The 19,124-nt window shown below is 35.3% G+C and overlaps 1 protein-coding gene across 10 annotated transcripts in view; it reads left to right on the plus strand.

Moving 5' to 3' along the window:
* ABI1 (abl interactor 1) overlaps window positions 1–19,124 on the plus strand; it is a 151,931-nt gene that overhangs the window by 76,885 nt on the left and 55,922 nt on the right. For all 10 annotated transcript variants that reach the window (XM_057498311.1, XM_057498304.1, XM_057498312.1 and 7 more), the window contains exon 2: window positions 3,884–4,051. In XM_057498311.1, the coding sequence (XP_057354294.1) occupies window positions 3,884–4,051 (168 nt within the window). The remainder of the gene's footprint in view (window positions 1–3,883; window positions 4,052–19,124) is intronic.

Raw genomic sequence — 19,124 nt, forward strand, 5'->3', positions numbered from 1 at the left:
CATAATTGTATATCTATATGCAAGAAAAAATTTTAACCATTACTCTAACTCACACCATATGCAAAAGTTAGTAGGAACTAGACTAGATCTAAATGTATGAGCAAAAATTAGAAAAACTTCTAGAAGAAAAAACATGGGAGAAAAATCTTAGTGACCTTGGGTTTGGCAAAGATTTTAAATAGGGCACACTGTCATGGGATGTAAAAGAAAAAATTTCTAAGTCTGACTTTGTGAAACTAATTTGACAGAAGACTTGTATTCAGATTATATAAGGAACCCTCAGTAAGGCAAACAACCTAGTTAAATAGGCAAAATAATTGACCACTATAAAAAAATGGATGATACATAATAAACACTTGAAAAGATGCTCAACATTATGATTTGATAGGGAAATGGAAATTAAAACTAGCTATGTAACTACTAGGATAGTTGAAATTAAAAAGACTGGCCATACCAAATGTTATCAAGAATATGGAGAAACTAGAACTTGTGGGAATGCCAAATAGTGCTGCTATTCTTGCAAATAGTTTGGCAGTTACTTATACTGTTAAACATACACTTACCATAGATTTAGCAGTTCTACTCCTAGTATTTACCTAGGTATAAGAGAAATGAAAACTTTGATCCACACAAAGACTTGGACTCAAATACTCATAGCAGCTTTATTCATAGTAGCCCCAAACTAGAAATGGTCCAAAAGTCCACCAGCTGGTAAGTGTATAAGTAAATGGTGGTAAATCCATACAGTGGAATACTACTTCACAATAACAAGGATGAATTTCAAGAGCAATATACTAAGTGAAAGAAGCCAGACACAGAAGACTATATACTTTTTTTTTTTGGTATCGTTAATGTACAATTACATGAACAACATTATGGTTACTAGACTCCCCCTATTATCAAGAACCCCCCCCCCACATACTCCATTACAGTCACTGTCCATCAGCATAGAAGCCTATATATTTTTGATTTCATTTCTATGAAACTCTAGAAAAAAGCAAAACCGTAGTGACAGAAAGGAAATTTTTAAAATTGTATGTATTTCTTATTTTAATAAAGCTAACACCCCACTGCACCCACCCCCAAGAGATGGTCCCTGGCATCCTCCAAAACTGGCCAATGACTTCTTTGGTTTGTTTTTAATTTTTTTAGTATTGTTATGAACTCTTAGCTTTAACCATTTTATGTATTTCATTCCTATAGTTACTACCCTCATTGATATGTATATTGTGCCATCTTTGGCCTGTGGCAGTTTAGTCCAGTTGATTCCTGAGTCCTTTTGGCAGACTGTAGAGTAGTCCTTGGTGACTTCCACATGCTTTGTGATACATGTGTTAAAAGTGCATTCTGTCCATTTCCTGTCCTAGATCTATAGCCAGCTAGGAGTGTAGGTTTCTTGCAGTGGAGAGCAGTATTAGTGGTCACAATCTGGATAATAACTGGTGCTTCATGGTTCTCGACACTATTTTTATGCCTTTTCTTTTTTCCTACCAGCTTTATTAAGGTGGAATTGACAAGTAAAATTGTAAGACATTTAAAATGTACGTCATGATGATTTGGTATATGTATATGTTGTGAAACAGTTGCTCTCATGTAGTAAACACATCCATTTATCTTTTTTTTTTTTGTGGTGAGGACATTTAACTTCTACTCTTAACAAATTTCATGTGCACAATACTGTCATGATACGTAGTTGCCATAGTTTGCATTTAGGCCTTTTCACTGGATAAAGCTAGGATATTGATATGATAAGAAAAAATAAGAATTAGGTTCAAATTGATGCTTTTAGTTTAAATCCAGAACTACAGGTTTTTTAACTTCATTATTCAATTGAATATGGAATCAAATTGTGTGTGGAAGTCACTTTTAGAATATTACCTCTTGTTAAGCAGCTAATTGGATGCACAGGCTCATTTGATCGATTTTTGTATAAAATTTTTGGAAATTCCTTTATAAAATTTAATTTTGTTTCATAATTGTGTAAATTATTTGCATAGTTCCCAAAACAAATTGTACAAAATAAGGTATGTTTAAAGAATTCTATCCATAATCCCTCCAATATACTTAGCCCTTCCCCCCATATGTAATTAATAGTAGTATTATATTAAATATTTTTTCCCATGTTGTTTTCTCACCTTAGTGTTCTGGAGGTCATGGTACAGAGGTAATAGCGACATTCCTCAATATTCCTTATTACAACAGTATTCCTTATTACTCCATTGTTTGAAGATCCCATTGCTTATTTAACCAGTTCCTGATTGATGGTTATATGGGTTCTTTCCAGTCTTTTATTATTACAAATAGTGTCATAATGAATAACTGCATATATATTTTTGCCATTGATTCTTTGAGATTCCTATAGGTGAAATTACTGGGACTAAAAATAAATCCACGTATAGTTTTGCTTGATATCACCAACAGTGTATCAGAGTTTTTTTCTCCATAACTTTGTAAAGTACCATGTTAGACTTTTGGGTATTTGCCAGATGGATAGATGAGAACTATATGTATTATTAGTTTGCATTTGCATTTCTTTTCTATAGTGAAGGTCTTTTCAAATGGTTAAGAGTGGTTTCATTGCTTTTTTTGTGAACTGTCAGATATCTATTCTATTTTCTTCTACCAATTCTTGGCCCTTTTCTTCATTAGATCATATGTTAATGATATTTACCCTTTGTGATCCAAGTTGCTGGCCCATCTGCCCCCCCACCCCCTTTAAGCAGAGTTTATCACTTATTTTTTTAACTTTGCAACTTTGTCTCAGAACTTTTCTCACCACCTGACTGAGTTATGTATAGAAATTTGGTTGATAAGGTTTTACAGTTTCTGTTGTAATGAGAGGCTTGGCTATAATGGATAACAGGAAGGTTGGTATCAGATGGTGATTAATGTAAACATGAGAAAGGTGGAGTGGATTTAGCCTATTTCATTGTTAGTGGATATTGTGATTTTTTGGCGGGGGGTGCTCAAACTAACATTTGTTAAGTAACAATGGGTGTCATTGTATGGTGAGCCAAGGTTCAACAAGAGATGACAAGGGAAAATGAAATAAAGAAGTTTGTTACTCACAAGTCCTGGAGGAGGTACACAGCATGCCTCCAGGGGATGTACAAGGAGTTTAATGCAGGGTCCAGGCAGAGAGTAAGCAGCAAGACCTGGGGCACGTGACTTCGTTAGGGTCCCCAAGTGGAATGCTTTGGGGTTCCCAGGTTAAGGCTGAATTGATTAACTCAAACCAAAAAGAATAGGGTTTTGATAAGTTCCAAGGGGGTCTTTTCTAAGGGGCCCAAAAGGGGAAGGAGTTGGGAGGCAGGAGAGACTATCAAAATATTCACTGGGGGAGTCATGATAGGGTCTTAACATTTGTTTGTGACCCAGAAGGCTGTTATATAAGGCATGTACTAAGGGAATAAACTGGTGTCAGTTCAAGGCCTCTGCCAGCCACCGAGCTGTGCAAAACCAATGCCAGGGCAGCAATATTATGGAGTAATTTAGTTAAACTCTCAACAGTGGATTGGGAGCTTGTGGCTGACATAAGATTTTAAAGATATAATGTGATAAATTGGTGGTTGAGAGATGACTTAGGTGACTTAGAACCAACCATTACTGTATGCCTCTGATGACAGTTGATTGGTAGCTCCTTTACTGGACATCAATCGTTGGGCTACTTAGGAGGAAGTAGTTCCCACTTGGCATATGGGGATTTCTGTCATGGTTTCACCAGTGTCCTGATAACTGTCACCAGAGTGGTCTGATGAAGTTTTCTTTTTTATTTCATTAGGTTTCTCTGTTAGAAAATGCAATTTTAACTCTGCCTGCCTTTCTATAAAATATATATTTAATGAATGTTAACCTAAATTGGTTGTTTTTATTCTTATTTCAGGCTACAGACAAGAGAAAAGCTTTAGAAGAGACCAAAGCCTACACAACCCAGTCCCTAGCTAGTGTTGCTTATCAAATAAATGCATTGGCCAACAATGTTCTCCAACTGCTGGATATCCAAGCCTCTCAGCTCCGGAGAATGGAGTCTTCCATCAATCATATCTCACAGGTAACAGCTTGTAAAAGGCTTTAAATTATCATATATTGAACAGTCAACATGACAAAAAGTAGATAGCCTGGAAATAGGGATTCTTTACTCATATTCGTACTGTCTGTTACCTTTGAGTTCAGTAAACCTCTTCTTTTTTGTGTCAGAGTTTACTATTTTTAAGTATTGTTGTTCATGGTTATTCATGTTGTACAACCATCATTTATTCTGGTCTTTTTTTTAAGAACTTTTTTGAGGTAAAATAAATTGCACATAATTAAAGCAGTTTTATAAATTTTGATACACATATTACCCATGAGACCATCAACATATTCATGATAATGAACAAACCCCCAGATTTCTTAATACTCCTTTGTTATCCCCTCCTTTCCATCCCTGTCCTTAGGCTTTCTTCAGTATGGATTTGTTTACATTTTCTAAACTTTTATATAAATGGAATCATATGGTATATACTATTTTTTTTGTCTGGCTTCTTTTACTCACCATAATTATTTTGAGATTCATCCATGTTATATGTAAAAATAGTTCACTTTTTATTGTTGAGTACTGCTACATTGGTCACATTTTGTGTAACCTTTCACATGTTGATAAGCATCAGATTATTTTCAGATTTTGCCTATTAGAAATAGAACTACTATGAACATTTGTGCACTAATCTTCATATGTTATTTTTTTTCTTGAATAAATTAAATACTTCTGAGTAGAATAGATAGGTCACATTAGATGCCTGTTTACTTATACAACCAAATTTATAGCCAAATCCTTTTCCAAAAAGATGGCATCATTTTACCTTCCTACCAAGCACTATATGAGGGTTCTAGTTGTTTCACATTCTTACCAACAGTTGCTGTGGTCAGTCTCTTTAATGTTAACCATTCTAATAGGTGTGAAGTAGTATCTTATTGTGGTATTAATTTCCACTTCCCTAGTGATTATTGCTGTTTAGCATAGTTTCATGTGGTTTCTGTAGATGTCAGTATTTAAGACTTACACATCATTTTTCAGATTTATTCCAAAGTTTATCAAATTTTTGATGCTATTGTAAATGATATTATATTTATAATCTCATCTTGATCATTTTTGTCTGTACAGAAATATAATGTACTTATTTTGTATCCTTGTTAAAGTCACTTAATAGAGTACTTATTGTATGGATTCCATCGGATGTTCTACATAGAAGATCTTATTGTCTGTAAATAGTTTTGCTTTCCTTTTATGTTTGCCTTTTTCTGTATTTCCCTTAGTGTACTAGTTTGAAGCTTCAAAACACTATTGAGTAGGAGTAGTTATAAATTAGATATTGTTGTCATCTCACTATCTTAGTAGGAAGCATTCAGTTTTTTTACCACTATGTATGATTATATCCTGTAAGTTTTCCAGAAATATACTTTATGAGGTTTAGCAAGTTCCCTTAAGGTGCTTGCTGATTTGCTGAGAGTTCTTGTCAGGAATGGATTTTGTCATGCTCTTTCTGTGTTTGGTGACATCATAAATTCTTTGGGTTTGTTAATGTGGTGAATTGCATTTTTTAAAAAACGTTAAGCCAGCCTTGTTTTCATAGGATAAACTCCACTTAACTGTGATGATATATTGTCCATTTCATTGATTGTTAGACTTAATTAGCTATATTTTTTAAAGAACTTTTGCTTCTATGCTCCTTAGAATGCCTGGTGTGTAAGTATTGTACTGCCATTGGTCTTTATCTGGTTTTTCATATCACTGTAATGTTGGTCTTAAAGAATATGTTGGACAGTATTCCTTCCTCTTCAATTTTGTGGAAAAGTGTGTGTAGAATTGATACTTGTTCTCCTTTAAATGTTTGGTAGAATTCACTGATGAAGCCACCTGGACCTGGTATTTTTCTCACTAGGAAGGCTTTTAGGTGCATATTTATTTTGGGATTAATTTAACCTTGGGCTTAATCTACCCTTATTTTCACTTAAGGTAAAAGCTGAGGTCATTGAGAGCCTTTTTCTTTTCTAATATAGGTGTATTGTAGGTCTGTAAATTTCTCTTGAAATAGTGTTATCTCTATCTTATAAATTGGATATCTTGTGCTTTATTTTCACTCAAATTCTGCTTTTCTAGTCTTCCCTAGGCCAGGGGCTATTTGGAATGTTACCGCACATTTTGAGATTTTCAAAGGTTCTGTCCTCTGTTCATTTCTAATATAATTATGTAATCAGAAAGTATTCTTTCAATGTCTATATTTCAGTGTTAAACTGGCCTTTCAAATTTATTAGAAATTGTTTTGTCACCCAGAATATAGTCTATCTTGGTAAATGTTTTGTGAGCATTTGAGAAGAATGTGTATTTTGTTGTAGCTGGGTGGAATGTTCTATAAATCTCATTAGGTCAAGTTGGTAGTATTTTTCAATACTTCTGAATCCTTACTGATTTTCTGTCTACTTGCGCTGTTAATTATTGAGGAAAGTATGTTGTAATCTCCAGCTATATTTTAGGACTAGTCTCTTTCTCTTTGCTTTCTCAACATTTTTTATTTTATGTTTTAATTTGAAGCAATGTTATTAGGTGCATAAATGCTTAGGCTTTAATGTTCTATTGACAAATTACCTCATTTATCATGGTGAACTAGGTTTGTATAACTAGGCTTGTATAGCTAGGCAAAGCTAGTTAGAATATGCACTGGGAGATAGAATGGGTTTCTGCAATGGACATTCTAACCGAATCAATACTCTGGGTTCTCAGATGTCTTGTTCTCAGGCTCCCTTAACATCTTAAATTATTAAGGATCTAAAGGGTTTTCGTCTTTGTGGGCAGATCTTCCAATATTAATCATATCAGAAATTAAAGCTGATAAATGAGAAAATATTTAATTAACCCACTTAACAGTAAAATAATCCATTGCATGTTAATACAAATTACATTGAAAAATAACTATTAACATAAACAAAAATTTGTGAGAACAGTGGCACTGTTTTACATTTCTGAAAATGTTTTTAATGTCTTTAATGAAAGATGAGCTGGAGTCTCATACCTGTTTTTCCATTTAGTCTGTGTGATTTGTTTTTGTTGAAATATATGAAGAAAGTCTGGTTCACACAGATACATAGAAAAGACAGGATCTGGGGGAACCTGTGGGTCTTTGGATGGTAGTTGGAGAACCATTGTGTTATGGAGTTATTAGTTTAGTTTCTAAAGTATGCATTCCCAATATTGTGCACTGGCCATCATGCTTCCATTTAAAAATTTTTTTCCAAATTTGTTTGGAAAATTCAAGTTTCTTTGTATTTGGAAAATACAAACACATACAGTTTCTTCTGGCCCTTGTTGTACAATTCTTGGTCTATCCTTACTGGCTTTATTGATATTTTTGGTGTTCTTATCCATAGTGTCAAGGGACTTCTGCTAATCCTTGATGGCATGTTGATATTTATTTTAGGTTTCTTCAACCAGTTTCTTAAGGATATTTCATGAGTTTTAAGATTAAGTATCCACTTTTCTTTGGCACATGTAATGGATTGAGTTGTGTTACTCCAGAATTTATATGTTGAAGTCCTAACATCCAGTGCCATGAAGTGTGACTATATTTGGAGATAGGGTCTTTCAAGAAGTAATTAAGTTAGAGTGAGATCACCAGATGGGCCCTAATCCAATATTATTGGTGTCCTTATAAGAGGAAAATAAATGGACACACATACAAAGAAGACCATGTGAAGAAGACACAGAGAGAAGAGAGCTTTTTAGAAGCTAAGGAGAGAGTTTCTCAGAAGAAGCCAACCCTGCTGGCACCTTGATCTTGGACTTCTTAGCCTTCAACATCATGAGAAAATAAAATTTGTTTCTTTAAACGACCCAATCTGTATACTCTTACGGAAGCCTATTGTGATGTCCTTGGCGGAGTGCCTCCTGCACTCACCTGGCCTGAATTTACTCACAGGAGCCCCACAGACATTCCCTCAATTACTTGGGCCAATGTTGTTACTGGACTAGGCCTGTGGTTCTTAGGATTTAGGGGAAACCTCTGCAAAACCATCAGGGAACTTCAAAGGGAATTTTAAAGAATAAGATTTGTTACTCACAAAAATGAGTACATAGCATGGAGTGTACATAGATTGCCAAAGGGCTACATGAGGGCCACACCAAAAGCTGGAAGACAGAGAAAAAGGGAGAGAGTGTGGACCAGTAACTCTGCCTTTATTAGGGTCTAAGAGCAGAGAGCCTAGGGTTTTGCTGGGTCAGTCCTTATTGGTGAATTTAAAGCATAAGAGCAGAAATTAGGGTGTAGAAAAAAATAAGGAAAAGTGGGGTCACTCAAGCAGCCAGTTATCTAAGTTACCTAGAGCTTTCTAAAAGGGGAATTTCATGATTGGGAGCAACCTGGGTCCTTATCTGGTTGTTTTGCTAGTAGCTATGTAATACAGCTGACAGTAGACCCAATCTTTGAGATCGGTCTTTGGAATAGATACCTCTGAAATCAAAAGCTTAATATGTCATGCCCTTAAAAATACACAGCCCTAGAAACAACAGATGCTGGTGAGGATGCAGAGAAAGGGGAATCCTCTTACACTGTTTGTGGGAATGTAAATTAGTTCAACCATTGTGGAAAGCAGTATGGAGGTTACTCAAAAAACTAAAAATAGAAACACCATTTGACCCAGGAAATCCACTCCTAGGAATTTACCCAAAGAAAACAAGATCTCAGATTCAAAAAGATATATGCACCCCCTATGTTTATTGCAGCACCATTTACAATAGTCAAGATATGGAAGCAACCTAAGCATCCATCAGTAGATGAATGAATAAAGAAGACGTGGTACATATACACAATGGAATATTGTTCAGCCATAAGAAGAAAACAAATCCTACCATTTGCAACAACATGGATGGAGGTAGAGGGAATTATGCTCAGTGAAATAAGCCAGGCAGAGAAAAACAAGTACCAAATGATTTCACTCATTTGTGGAGTATAACAAGCAAAACTAAAGGAACGAAACAGCAGCAGACTCACAGACTCTAAGAAGGAATTAGTGGTTATGAAAGGGGAGGAATGGTGGAGGGTGGGTGGGGTGGGAGGGAGAAGGGGATTGAGGGATATTATGATTTGTACACATGGTGTGTTTTGGGGGTCATGGGGAAGACAGTATAGAACAGAGAAGACAAATAGTGACTACAGCATTTTACTACATTGATGGACAGTGACTGAAATGGGGTCTGTTGGGGGGACTTGATAATATGGGTGAATGTAGTAACCACAGTGTTGCTCATGTGAAACCTTCATAAAATTGTATATCAATGATATTTTAATAAAAAATACACAGCCCTATCAAACCAATGCAGCAGGTATATCACTTTAACACTATTGCTTTTATATTTTTTTGTCGGCTATTACAGACATAAGGCGTTTATCAAAACTTGAAATAATGGCAAGAGGATGTAATGCAGGTTGTTGAGTGCCATTTAGAATTAGAAAGCATGCTGTGTTGAGTTAGTACCCACCGGCTAGGAGCATTTGGTAGCACTCACTTGATTTGCTGGTATGCCATGAGGGAAATATTTTAACTGCCCTATTTAATATTCTAATGGATTTATATACATATCTAATATTTCTAAGATAAACCATATATGCTGAGTAATGCCCCCAAAGATATCCAAGACCTAATCCCTGGAAATGTGAATATTACTGTATATGACAAAAGCATCTTGGTTTAGTCTTGTAAACCTCAGTTTGAATTTCTGGGCCCTCAGAATTGTAACAGAATAAATTTCTGTTTTAAGCCACCAAGTTTATAGTAACTTGTTACACCATGAGGAGATTAATACATACACAAATCAGTTCTGAGTGTGGTATGACTTTATATTTGTGTAAATCTTTAGATGAGATTGGTTCTTTTCATCTTCATTATATGGATTAAAACTGTATTTTAAAGAGAATATTATAAAATTATATAATGTCCTTAAAATCATGAGTAAAACATGAAAAATTCCTTAAGTTGCCAAGGTCCTACTAGGAAATGGTATTTTTAATCTTCAACTTCGTTATTTTAAGACTGATATGACCTAACCAGTTGCTAACTTTCCCATTTTTCTTGAAAATAATAAGGCCCAGCAATCAAATGATTCAGGGCAAGTTTCCACACCTGTTTTTGGAGGAAGGATACATTTTATTCAGATAAATGAAGTATTCTTGCTTTAGTTATGGTTATTATTAACAAGGTAAATTTATAGAACAAGTTACAGTAAAGGTGTACTAATACAGAATACAGATTCTTCTCTGAATATAAGAACATACTTCAAAGCATGAATTGTTTGGGGGAGTCCAGGGACTAAACCTTGAAGATTTCTGGTATAGCTTTGATCCTCTCTCCTTCACTTACCTTACCTTCCCATTATTAAAAATAATTAAATAAATAAAAACTGTGTGAATGTGTGATTTGTATCATTAGAATACATACATTGGCTAGTATATGATTTGTATCATTGAAATATATATAGTAGTTGACATTTGTATCATCAAATTATATATGTGTGTGTATATTCACGTTCAGTTTTTTATTTAAAAAAATACATGAATCTTTGTCTCTCAGGCTGTTTTGCCATCAGATGTCTTAAATATTTTATGTTTACTTAATACTAATCAGTGGACTAGATTATTTAAACTATGATCCGTGTGGGATACACCCAGTCCTATCCCCCATTTTTTTTGTATTTGAAAAATAGCTTTATAGATTAATTTTAGTAAAAAGTTGACATTTTACAATATTAGGTCTTTTTATGATAATCTTTCCCTTCATTCAAAGTATCTCTAATTTCCACTACTAAAGTTGTATAGGGTGTTTCTTTTTTTTTTTTTTTCTTTTGGTATCGTTAAATCTAAAATTACATGAGCGACATTGTGGTTACTAGACTCCTCCCATAATCAAGTCCCCACCAAATACCCCATTACAGTCACTGTCCATCAGTGAAGTAAGATGCTATAGAATCACTACTTGTCTTCTCTGTGTTGTACTGCATTCCCCATGCCCCCCACACCCCTACATTATGTATGCTAATCCAAATGCCCCCTTTTCCCCTTGTCCCTTCCTTCCCACCCATCCTCCCCTGTCCCTTTCCTTTGGTAATGGTTAGTCAGTTCTTGGGTTCAGTGAGTCTGCTGCTGTTTTGTTTCTTCAGTTTTTTTCTTTGTTCTTATACTTCACATATGAGTGAAGTCATTTGATACTTGTCTTTTTCTGCCTGGCTTATTTCACTGAGCATAATACCCTCTAGCTCCATCCATGTTGTTACAAATGGTAGGATTTGTTTTCTTCTTACAGCTGAATAATATTCCATTGTGTATATGTACCACTTCTTCTTTATCCATTCATCCACTGATGGACACTTAGGTTGCTTCCATTTCTTGGCTATTGTAAATAGTGCTGCGATAAACATAGGGGTGAATATGTCTTTTTCAAACTGGGCCCCTGCATTCTTAGGGTAAATTCCTAGAAGTGGAATTCCTGGATCAAATGGAATTTCTATTTTGAGCTTTTTGAGGAACCTCCATATCGCTTTCCACAATGGTTGAACTAGTTTACATTCCCACCCAGCAGTGTAGGAGGGTTCCCCTTTCTCCACAACCTAGCCAACATTTGTTGTTTGTCTTTTGGATGGCAGTGATCCTTACTGGTGTGAGGTGATATCTCATTGGTTTTAACTTGCATTTCTCTGATGGTTAGCGATGTGCAGCATCTTTTCATGTGCCTGTTGGCCATCTGAATTTCTTCTTTGGAGAAGTGTCTGTTCAGATCCTCTGCCCATTTTTTAATTGGATTATTTGCTTTTTGCTTGTTGAGGTGCATGAGCTCTTTATGTATTTTGGATGTCAATCCATTATTTGATATGTCATTTATAAATATATTCCCCTATACTGGAGGATGCCTTTTTGTTCTATTGATGATGTCCTTTGCTGTACAGAAGCTTTTTAGCTTGATATAGTCTCACTTGTTCATCTTTGCTTTTGTTTCCCTTGCCCGGAGGGATATGTTCATGAAGAAGTCCCTCATGTTTTTGTCCAAGAGATTTTTGCCTATGTTTTTTTCTAAGAGTTTTATGGTTTCATGACTTACATTCAGGTCTTTGATCCATTTTGAATTTACTTTTGTATATGGGGTTAGACAATGGTCCAGTTTCATTCTCTTACATGTAGCTGTCCAGTTTTGACAACACCAGCTGTTGAAGAGACTGTCATTTCCCTATTGTATGTCCATGGCTCTTTTATTGTATACTAATTGACTGTATATGTTAGGGTTAAAATCTGGAGTCTCTGTTCTGTTCCACTGGTCTGTGGGTCTGTTCTTGTGCCAGTACCAAATTGTCTTGATTACTGTGGCTTTGTAGTAGAGGTTGAAGTTGGGAAGCGAGATCCCCGCAGCTTAATTCCTCCACCTCAGAATTGCTTTGGCTATTTGGTGTCTTTTGCGGTTCCATACGAATTTTAGAACTATTTGTTCCAGTTCGTTGAAGAATCCTGTTGGTATTTTGATGGGGATTGCATTGAATCTGTAGATTGCTTTAGGCAGGATGGCCATTTTGACAATATTAATTCTTCCTATCCATCAGCACAGGATGTAAGTACAGTGCTACTTTTTTTTATATTATATATTGAGATCCTATGTAAGAGTCCATTTCAAGTTAGGATTGAACAACAAAGTTTGAAAACTAGTGACTACAAGGAAACAAGTCTTAAAATCATTGTAATGGCATTTAAGGCTCTTTAAAGGCCTGGCACTTGTCTTTCATTTTCTGCCTTATTCCTTACTACTAACTCTTCTTGGACTTTATAAGTTGCAGGGATAATAAATGCTCTCTGCCGTGTTGGTATCCTGGCATGTATTGTTACAGACCTGTTTCACCTGGCTAACTCTTAGTCATCCTTGAGCTCTTAACCCTAATTTTTGTTAAAGGGTGGTTTTCCCCTAATGGTCCTTTATTTCTGCTTTCCACCTGTGTACATATTATTAGGGTTCTTTGTTGGCTGTTTTTATAGCATCCTATGGCTTCCCTTTGTAGCATTTATTACTAGAATTGTATAGTTATTTGTCCTATTGTTCAGTATTTGCCTTGCATAGAGATCTTTTATGATCGTTGCCATATTCTTAGTGCCTAGTATGTATGTGTCTATTTACTCAACAAATAAAAGGGGAAATAAGTCAGATTTTCTGTAGAGGAACATGATGCAGAGAATTTGTCACAGTTTAGAATGGGACCATACGCTTTTAATTTCAGTTGATTGAAAAAAGAAAAACCAAATCACTGTATTCTCTTTTTAGAGAAATCATGTCTGGTTGTGTTCCTCCATAAATTAATGGAACACTGATCACTAAATATCTCTGAATCAGTGAACTTGAGAAATCTGTTTTTATTTTTATGACTAAGTAGTAAAGATGACTTAAGACATTTTGGGGGGAACAATTTGAAACAGAAAAGTTACAAGTACAGGACAAAGAACTTTTTATTTGCAACTTTTGAGAATTACTCGCTGCTATGATGCACCCATCACCCTGGAATTCTTTGGAGAATATATTTTAGATACAAATACATTCTGTATAACCACAACACAATCATCAAAATCAGTTGATTAACAATAATATATTGCAGCCATCTAATTCTCAACTTCTATTTAAGTTTTCCAGTTGTTTCAATAGCTTTGTAGAAGAATCCAGTTCAGAAACATTTAGTTATCATGTCTCCTCCTTAGCCTTCTTCAGTCTGGAACAATTCCTTAGTCTTTCTTTGACTTTACCTGACCTTGATACTTTTGAAAATTATTCAATTTCTAGAATGTCATTATGGGTATGTTTGATGTTTCCTCACGATTAGATTCAGGTGCTAAGAGGTGATTCTTTTTTTGGATGCAATAGCTTCTTATTTAAAAACTACCCCCACTGTCATAATTTTTTAAAAAAGAACTTATTGTTTACATTTTAAGTCTTCCTATTGTTGTTTTTTTTTTTAGTTTTGGGACTGTGAATCCATAATAGTATTTAAAGATAGAAGAAATTGTAAAAAAAATCTGGCATATGTATGTCAAAGCATAACATCCTTAAAAATGTTTTGTAAGAGACCATCAGAATTAACTGTCATAGGAATATTTTCTTCACCAATCGGGAATAATTTATTTTGCTGTATTTTGTCATTAAGATCACTTCCTTTTTAAAATCTTTGGATTCTGAACTGAAAGTGGTACTTGAGAACTAAGACATAAATAAGTATATTTAATTATGGCAGAGCTTATTTCTAAAATAATCCTCTCTGTTGGAAATGAATTGTACACATTTTAGTTCTCAGTTTTAGCTCTGAAATAATTGAAAATCCAAGTAGAGGCAGGAAGAATTGCTGTTATAAGCCTATTTTTAGTGTTTTCTTTTTTTCCTTTTAGCTGGTTTCCTTTCTAGGCATCTACAGTTTTATGTGTGTTTGCATGTGTTCATTTTTCTCAAGTTGTCCCCCCACCCAGCCTGGCATGTAAACAGCTTCTCCAATGCTTTTAGGTTGTTTTCTTTGAAAAGCACATAGTATAAATTTTAAAACCTTCATTGAGTATTTAAAGTCATCTGAAAATAATTTTTATAAAATACATCATTATTATGGAATAGAAAACTCTCTACCTCTAGGAATCCTTTATTATAGTTTATTTGGGCTCAATATTAATATACTACATATTAACTTTAGAATTATCTTTTCATTATTTTATTTCAGCTTTTCCTGTTTTTAAAGATTTGTTTCTTCTAAGCATACTGAGTTAAAAAAAATAAAACCAAACCAGTGTGATATTTCTTTTAACTCAGGCATTTATTGCATTTACACTTAATGTAGTTATTGATATATTTGGATTCAAACAAACCACCATTATTTTGTACTTTTTATTCATGTCTTATGTTTGGTTTCTTTTCTTACCTGTCTTCTGAATTACCATTCTCTTTTGGTTTAACATTCTTTGGAGGCCTTAATGTGTGTGCACTCGAGTATATGTGTATACATGTGTATGTATACTGCCTCTTATGGTGAGTTATTTCCTTACGTGTTCTATTAATTTTGATTGTGAGCCTATCTTAACTTCTCATCTTTGATATCTGTGTCCACTTTAAGGGGAATACCCTTGATAGACTATATTGAAGGCATATTCCCAGACAGTTTTGTTCTGCCAGGTGTAATAGGGATACCCTCAATCCAGAACTATCTGAAGTCTTGAATTTGAAAACTTCATGGGAACTATCTTGGACAGCTTCCCCCTTCCTCCTGTGTTGTGTGTTTATTAGTTTACTATAGCTGCTTTAACAAATTACCATAAACCTAACTGATTAAAACAACACTTTACTGTCTTCACATTCTGAAGGTCAGAAGTCTGAAATGGGTTTCTCTAGGCCAAAATGAAGATACGGGCAGAGCTGTGTTCTTTCTGTATGTTCTACAGGAGAATATATTCTCGCCTTTTGTCAGTTTCTCTCAGTCTCCTTCATTTCTTACTTGATGGCCTCTTCCCCCATCTTCAAGCCAGTAATAGCCAGTTAAGTCATTTTCATATGGCATCATTCTGATCCGCACTAACTCTCCTGCCTTCTTCTTTACTTTATAAAGACCCTGCTGATTACATGAGCCCAACTCAATAATCTCAGTCTTCTATCTCAAGATCCTTATTAATTTAATCACACCTGCAAAGTCCCTTTTGCCCTATCAGTTCTAACTTCCCACCTTCAGCAAGCTGAGGCCATGTTTTTGTTTCCATTTAACATAATAGTCCAAGCCTCTTTGTTAGTGACCAGCAGGCCCCTATAGAGTAGCTTCTTTCATGTTTTCTGCCCTGGGTTTTAGTCTTCCCTTCTTACTTGCCTTGGCCTTTCTTCATGTTCTTTAGCATTGGACTATGCATTTTTAAAAGATTCTGTCACAGTCTAAGAAGCATGTTTATGTAGTTTTGTAATGGGAGAGTTTTCAGGTTATCTATTCTGCCATATTGCCGCAGTTGGCATTCCTTATGTTAACAAGGTATTAATGAATTTTAATAGTAAAGTCTGTCACTTTTATTTCTCTATTTTTAAATTTAAAATGCATCAAATCTCAGTGAATCTGATATATTAAAAAGCTTGTCAGTTAACTGATTGAAAATCAGTTTTTCTATTGGAACACTCTATTTTGCTCTAATCAACAAATTGTCTTCTTTCTTTAATCTGACCCAGCCTGTCCTGGTTTTACTCTGCTGCTCAGCCAGACCAAGAAGCTCTTAACATGACCTGCCTCCCTTCCTGACTGTCTGGCCAGGTGGTTCTCTTTCAGTAAAAATTTTTATTTTCTGTTTTTCTGGCTTTCGTCATTTGAGCTAAAGGCATATAGATATTAATCTGTACTTGACTTATAATTGGGCTTCATTTCAGTTTCCTTCTTTCCTTCAACAGTATGCAAATGTGGTTACAAGCTAGTCAAATACTGCCTAAGAGACTATGATGAAAAGCCAAGTTCTTTATCACCCCTTTCTATATCCAGTCTTCCTCACTAGAGCACACTATCAGGCTTCTATACACATGAACACCTATGGATTAATTTGTCGTACAACAACCCATTTTACAGATGAAGAAACTGATACCCAAAGAAGTTACATGCTTTGTTCAGGACCATGCAGCTATTAAATGGCATTATTTGAACAAGGCAGTCTGCTTGTTACCACTGTACTATACTGCCTTAGTTTTAGACTGAATATTATTTCCCTCAATTTTATTTTATTTTTTCAATTTTAATAATGTATTTTATTTAACCCAATACATCAAATACATTGTCACCAGTATAATTTTAATGATATATTATACATTCTTTACTTCACACAAAATCTTCAAAATCCAAGTGTATATTTTTTGCTTAAAGCACATCTCACTCTGGAATAGCCATATTCTAGCGCTTAAAGCCAAATGTGGTTAGTGGCTATCATAGTGCACACAGTTCATCCTTAGAGGATGGTCATTTCTTCCTAATATCATGCCTACAATTTCACTGACTGCATAGAAGAGCACTAGTTAAGATCATTAAGGTGTCAGGACCTTTCTAGGCCAGGGACTGGCCAACTATAGTCTGTGAGCTTAATGTTGTCCACTGCCTGTTTTTTTTTATTTTTTATTTTTTATTAAGGTATTATTGATATACACTCTTATGAAGGTTTCACATGAAAAAACAATGTGGTTACTACATTTACCCATATTATCAAGTCCCCAACCATACCCCTTTGCAGTCACTATCCATCAGTGTATTAAGATGCCACAGATTCACTATTTGCCTTCTCTGTGCTAGTTTTCCCTGTGACCTCTCACACCATGTGTACTAAGTACCCCACAATCTCCACCTCCCTCCCTCCCGACCTGCCCCCCTCCCCTTTGGCAACCACTAGTCCCTTCTTGGAGTCTGTGAGTCCCCTGCTGTTTTGTTCTTTCAGTTTTGCTTTCTTGTTATACTCCACAAATGAGGGAAATCATTTGATAACTTGTCTTTCTCTGCCTGTCTTATTTCACTGAGCATAATATCCTCCAGCTTCATCCATGTTGTTGCAAATGCTAGGATTTGTTTGTTTCCTATGGGTGAATAGTATTCCATTGTGTATATGTACCACATCTTCTTTATCCTTTCATCTACTGATGGACACTTAGGTTGCTTTCATATCTTGGCTATTGTAAATAGTGCTGTGATAAACAGGAGTGCATGTGTCTTTTTGAATCTGAGAACTTGTATTCTTTGGATAAATTCCAAATAGTGGAATCCCCGGGACATTTAGTATTTCTATTTTTAGTTTTTTGAGGCACCTCCATATTGCTTTTCACAGTGGTTGAACTAGCTTACATTCCCACCAGCAGTGTAGGAGGGTTCCCCTTTCTCCACAACCTCGCCAGCATTTGTTGTTCTTAGTCTTTTCGATGCTGACCATCCTTACTTGTGTGAGGTGATATCTCACTGTAGTTTTAATTTGTAGTTCCATGATGATGAGTGATGTGGAGCATCTTTTCATGTGCCTATTGGCCATCTGAATTTCTTCTTTGGAGAGTTGTCTCTTCATATCCTCTGCCCATTTTTTAATTGGGTTTTTTGCATTTTGGGTGTTGAGGCATGAGTTCTTTATATATTTTGGATGTTAACCCATTGTTGGATATATGTCGTTGACAAATATATTCTCCCATACTGTAGAATGCCTTTTTGTTCTACCGATGGCGTCCTTTGCTGCACAGAGCTTTTTTGATTGATGTAGTCCCATTTGCTCATTTTTGCTTTTGTTTTCCTTGCTTGAGGAGATGGTTCAGAAAGAAGTTGCTCATGTTTACATTCAGGAGATTTTCTCCTATCTTTTCTTCTAAGAGTTTTATGGTTTCATGACTTACAGTCAGATCTTTGATCCACTTCGAGTTTAATTTTGTGTATGGGGTTAGACAATAATCCAGTTTCATTCTTTTGCATGTAGCTGTCCAGTTTTGTCAACACCAGCTGTTGAAGAGGCTGTCATCTCCCCATGTATGTTCATGGCTCCTTTATCGTATATTAATGGACCATATATGGTTGGGTTTATATTTGGGCTCCCTGGTCTGTTCCATTGGTCTATGGTTCTGTTCTTGTGCCAGTACCAAATTGTATTGATTACTGTGGCTTTGTAGTAGAGCTTGAAGTCTGGGAGCGTAATCCTCCCAGCTTTATTCTTCCTTCTCAGGATTGCTTTGGCTATTTGGGTTTTTTTGTGGTTCCATATGAATTTTAGAACAATTTTCTCTAGTTCATAGAAGAATGCTTTTGGTGTTTTGATAGGGATTGCATTGGATCTGTAGATTGCTTTAGGCAGGATGGCCATTTTGACAATATTAAGTCTTCCTATCCATGAGCACGGAATGTGTTTCCATTTATTGGTATCTTCTTTAATTTCTCTCATGAGTGTCTTGTAATTTTCACAGTATCGGTCTTTAGCTTCTTTCATTAGGTTTATTCCTAGGTATTTTATTCTTTTTGATGCAGTTTTGAATGGAATTGTTTTCCTGATTTCTCTTCCTGTTAGTTTATCATTAGCGTATAGGAATGCAACAGATTTCTGCATATTAATTTTGTATCTCGC

This window comes from Manis pentadactyla, chromosome 3, assembly GCF_030020395.1.
Source record: "Manis pentadactyla isolate mManPen7 chromosome 3, mManPen7.hap1, whole genome shotgun sequence".
Taxonomy (NCBI): Eukaryota; Metazoa; Chordata; class Mammalia; order Pholidota; family Manidae; genus Manis; species Manis pentadactyla.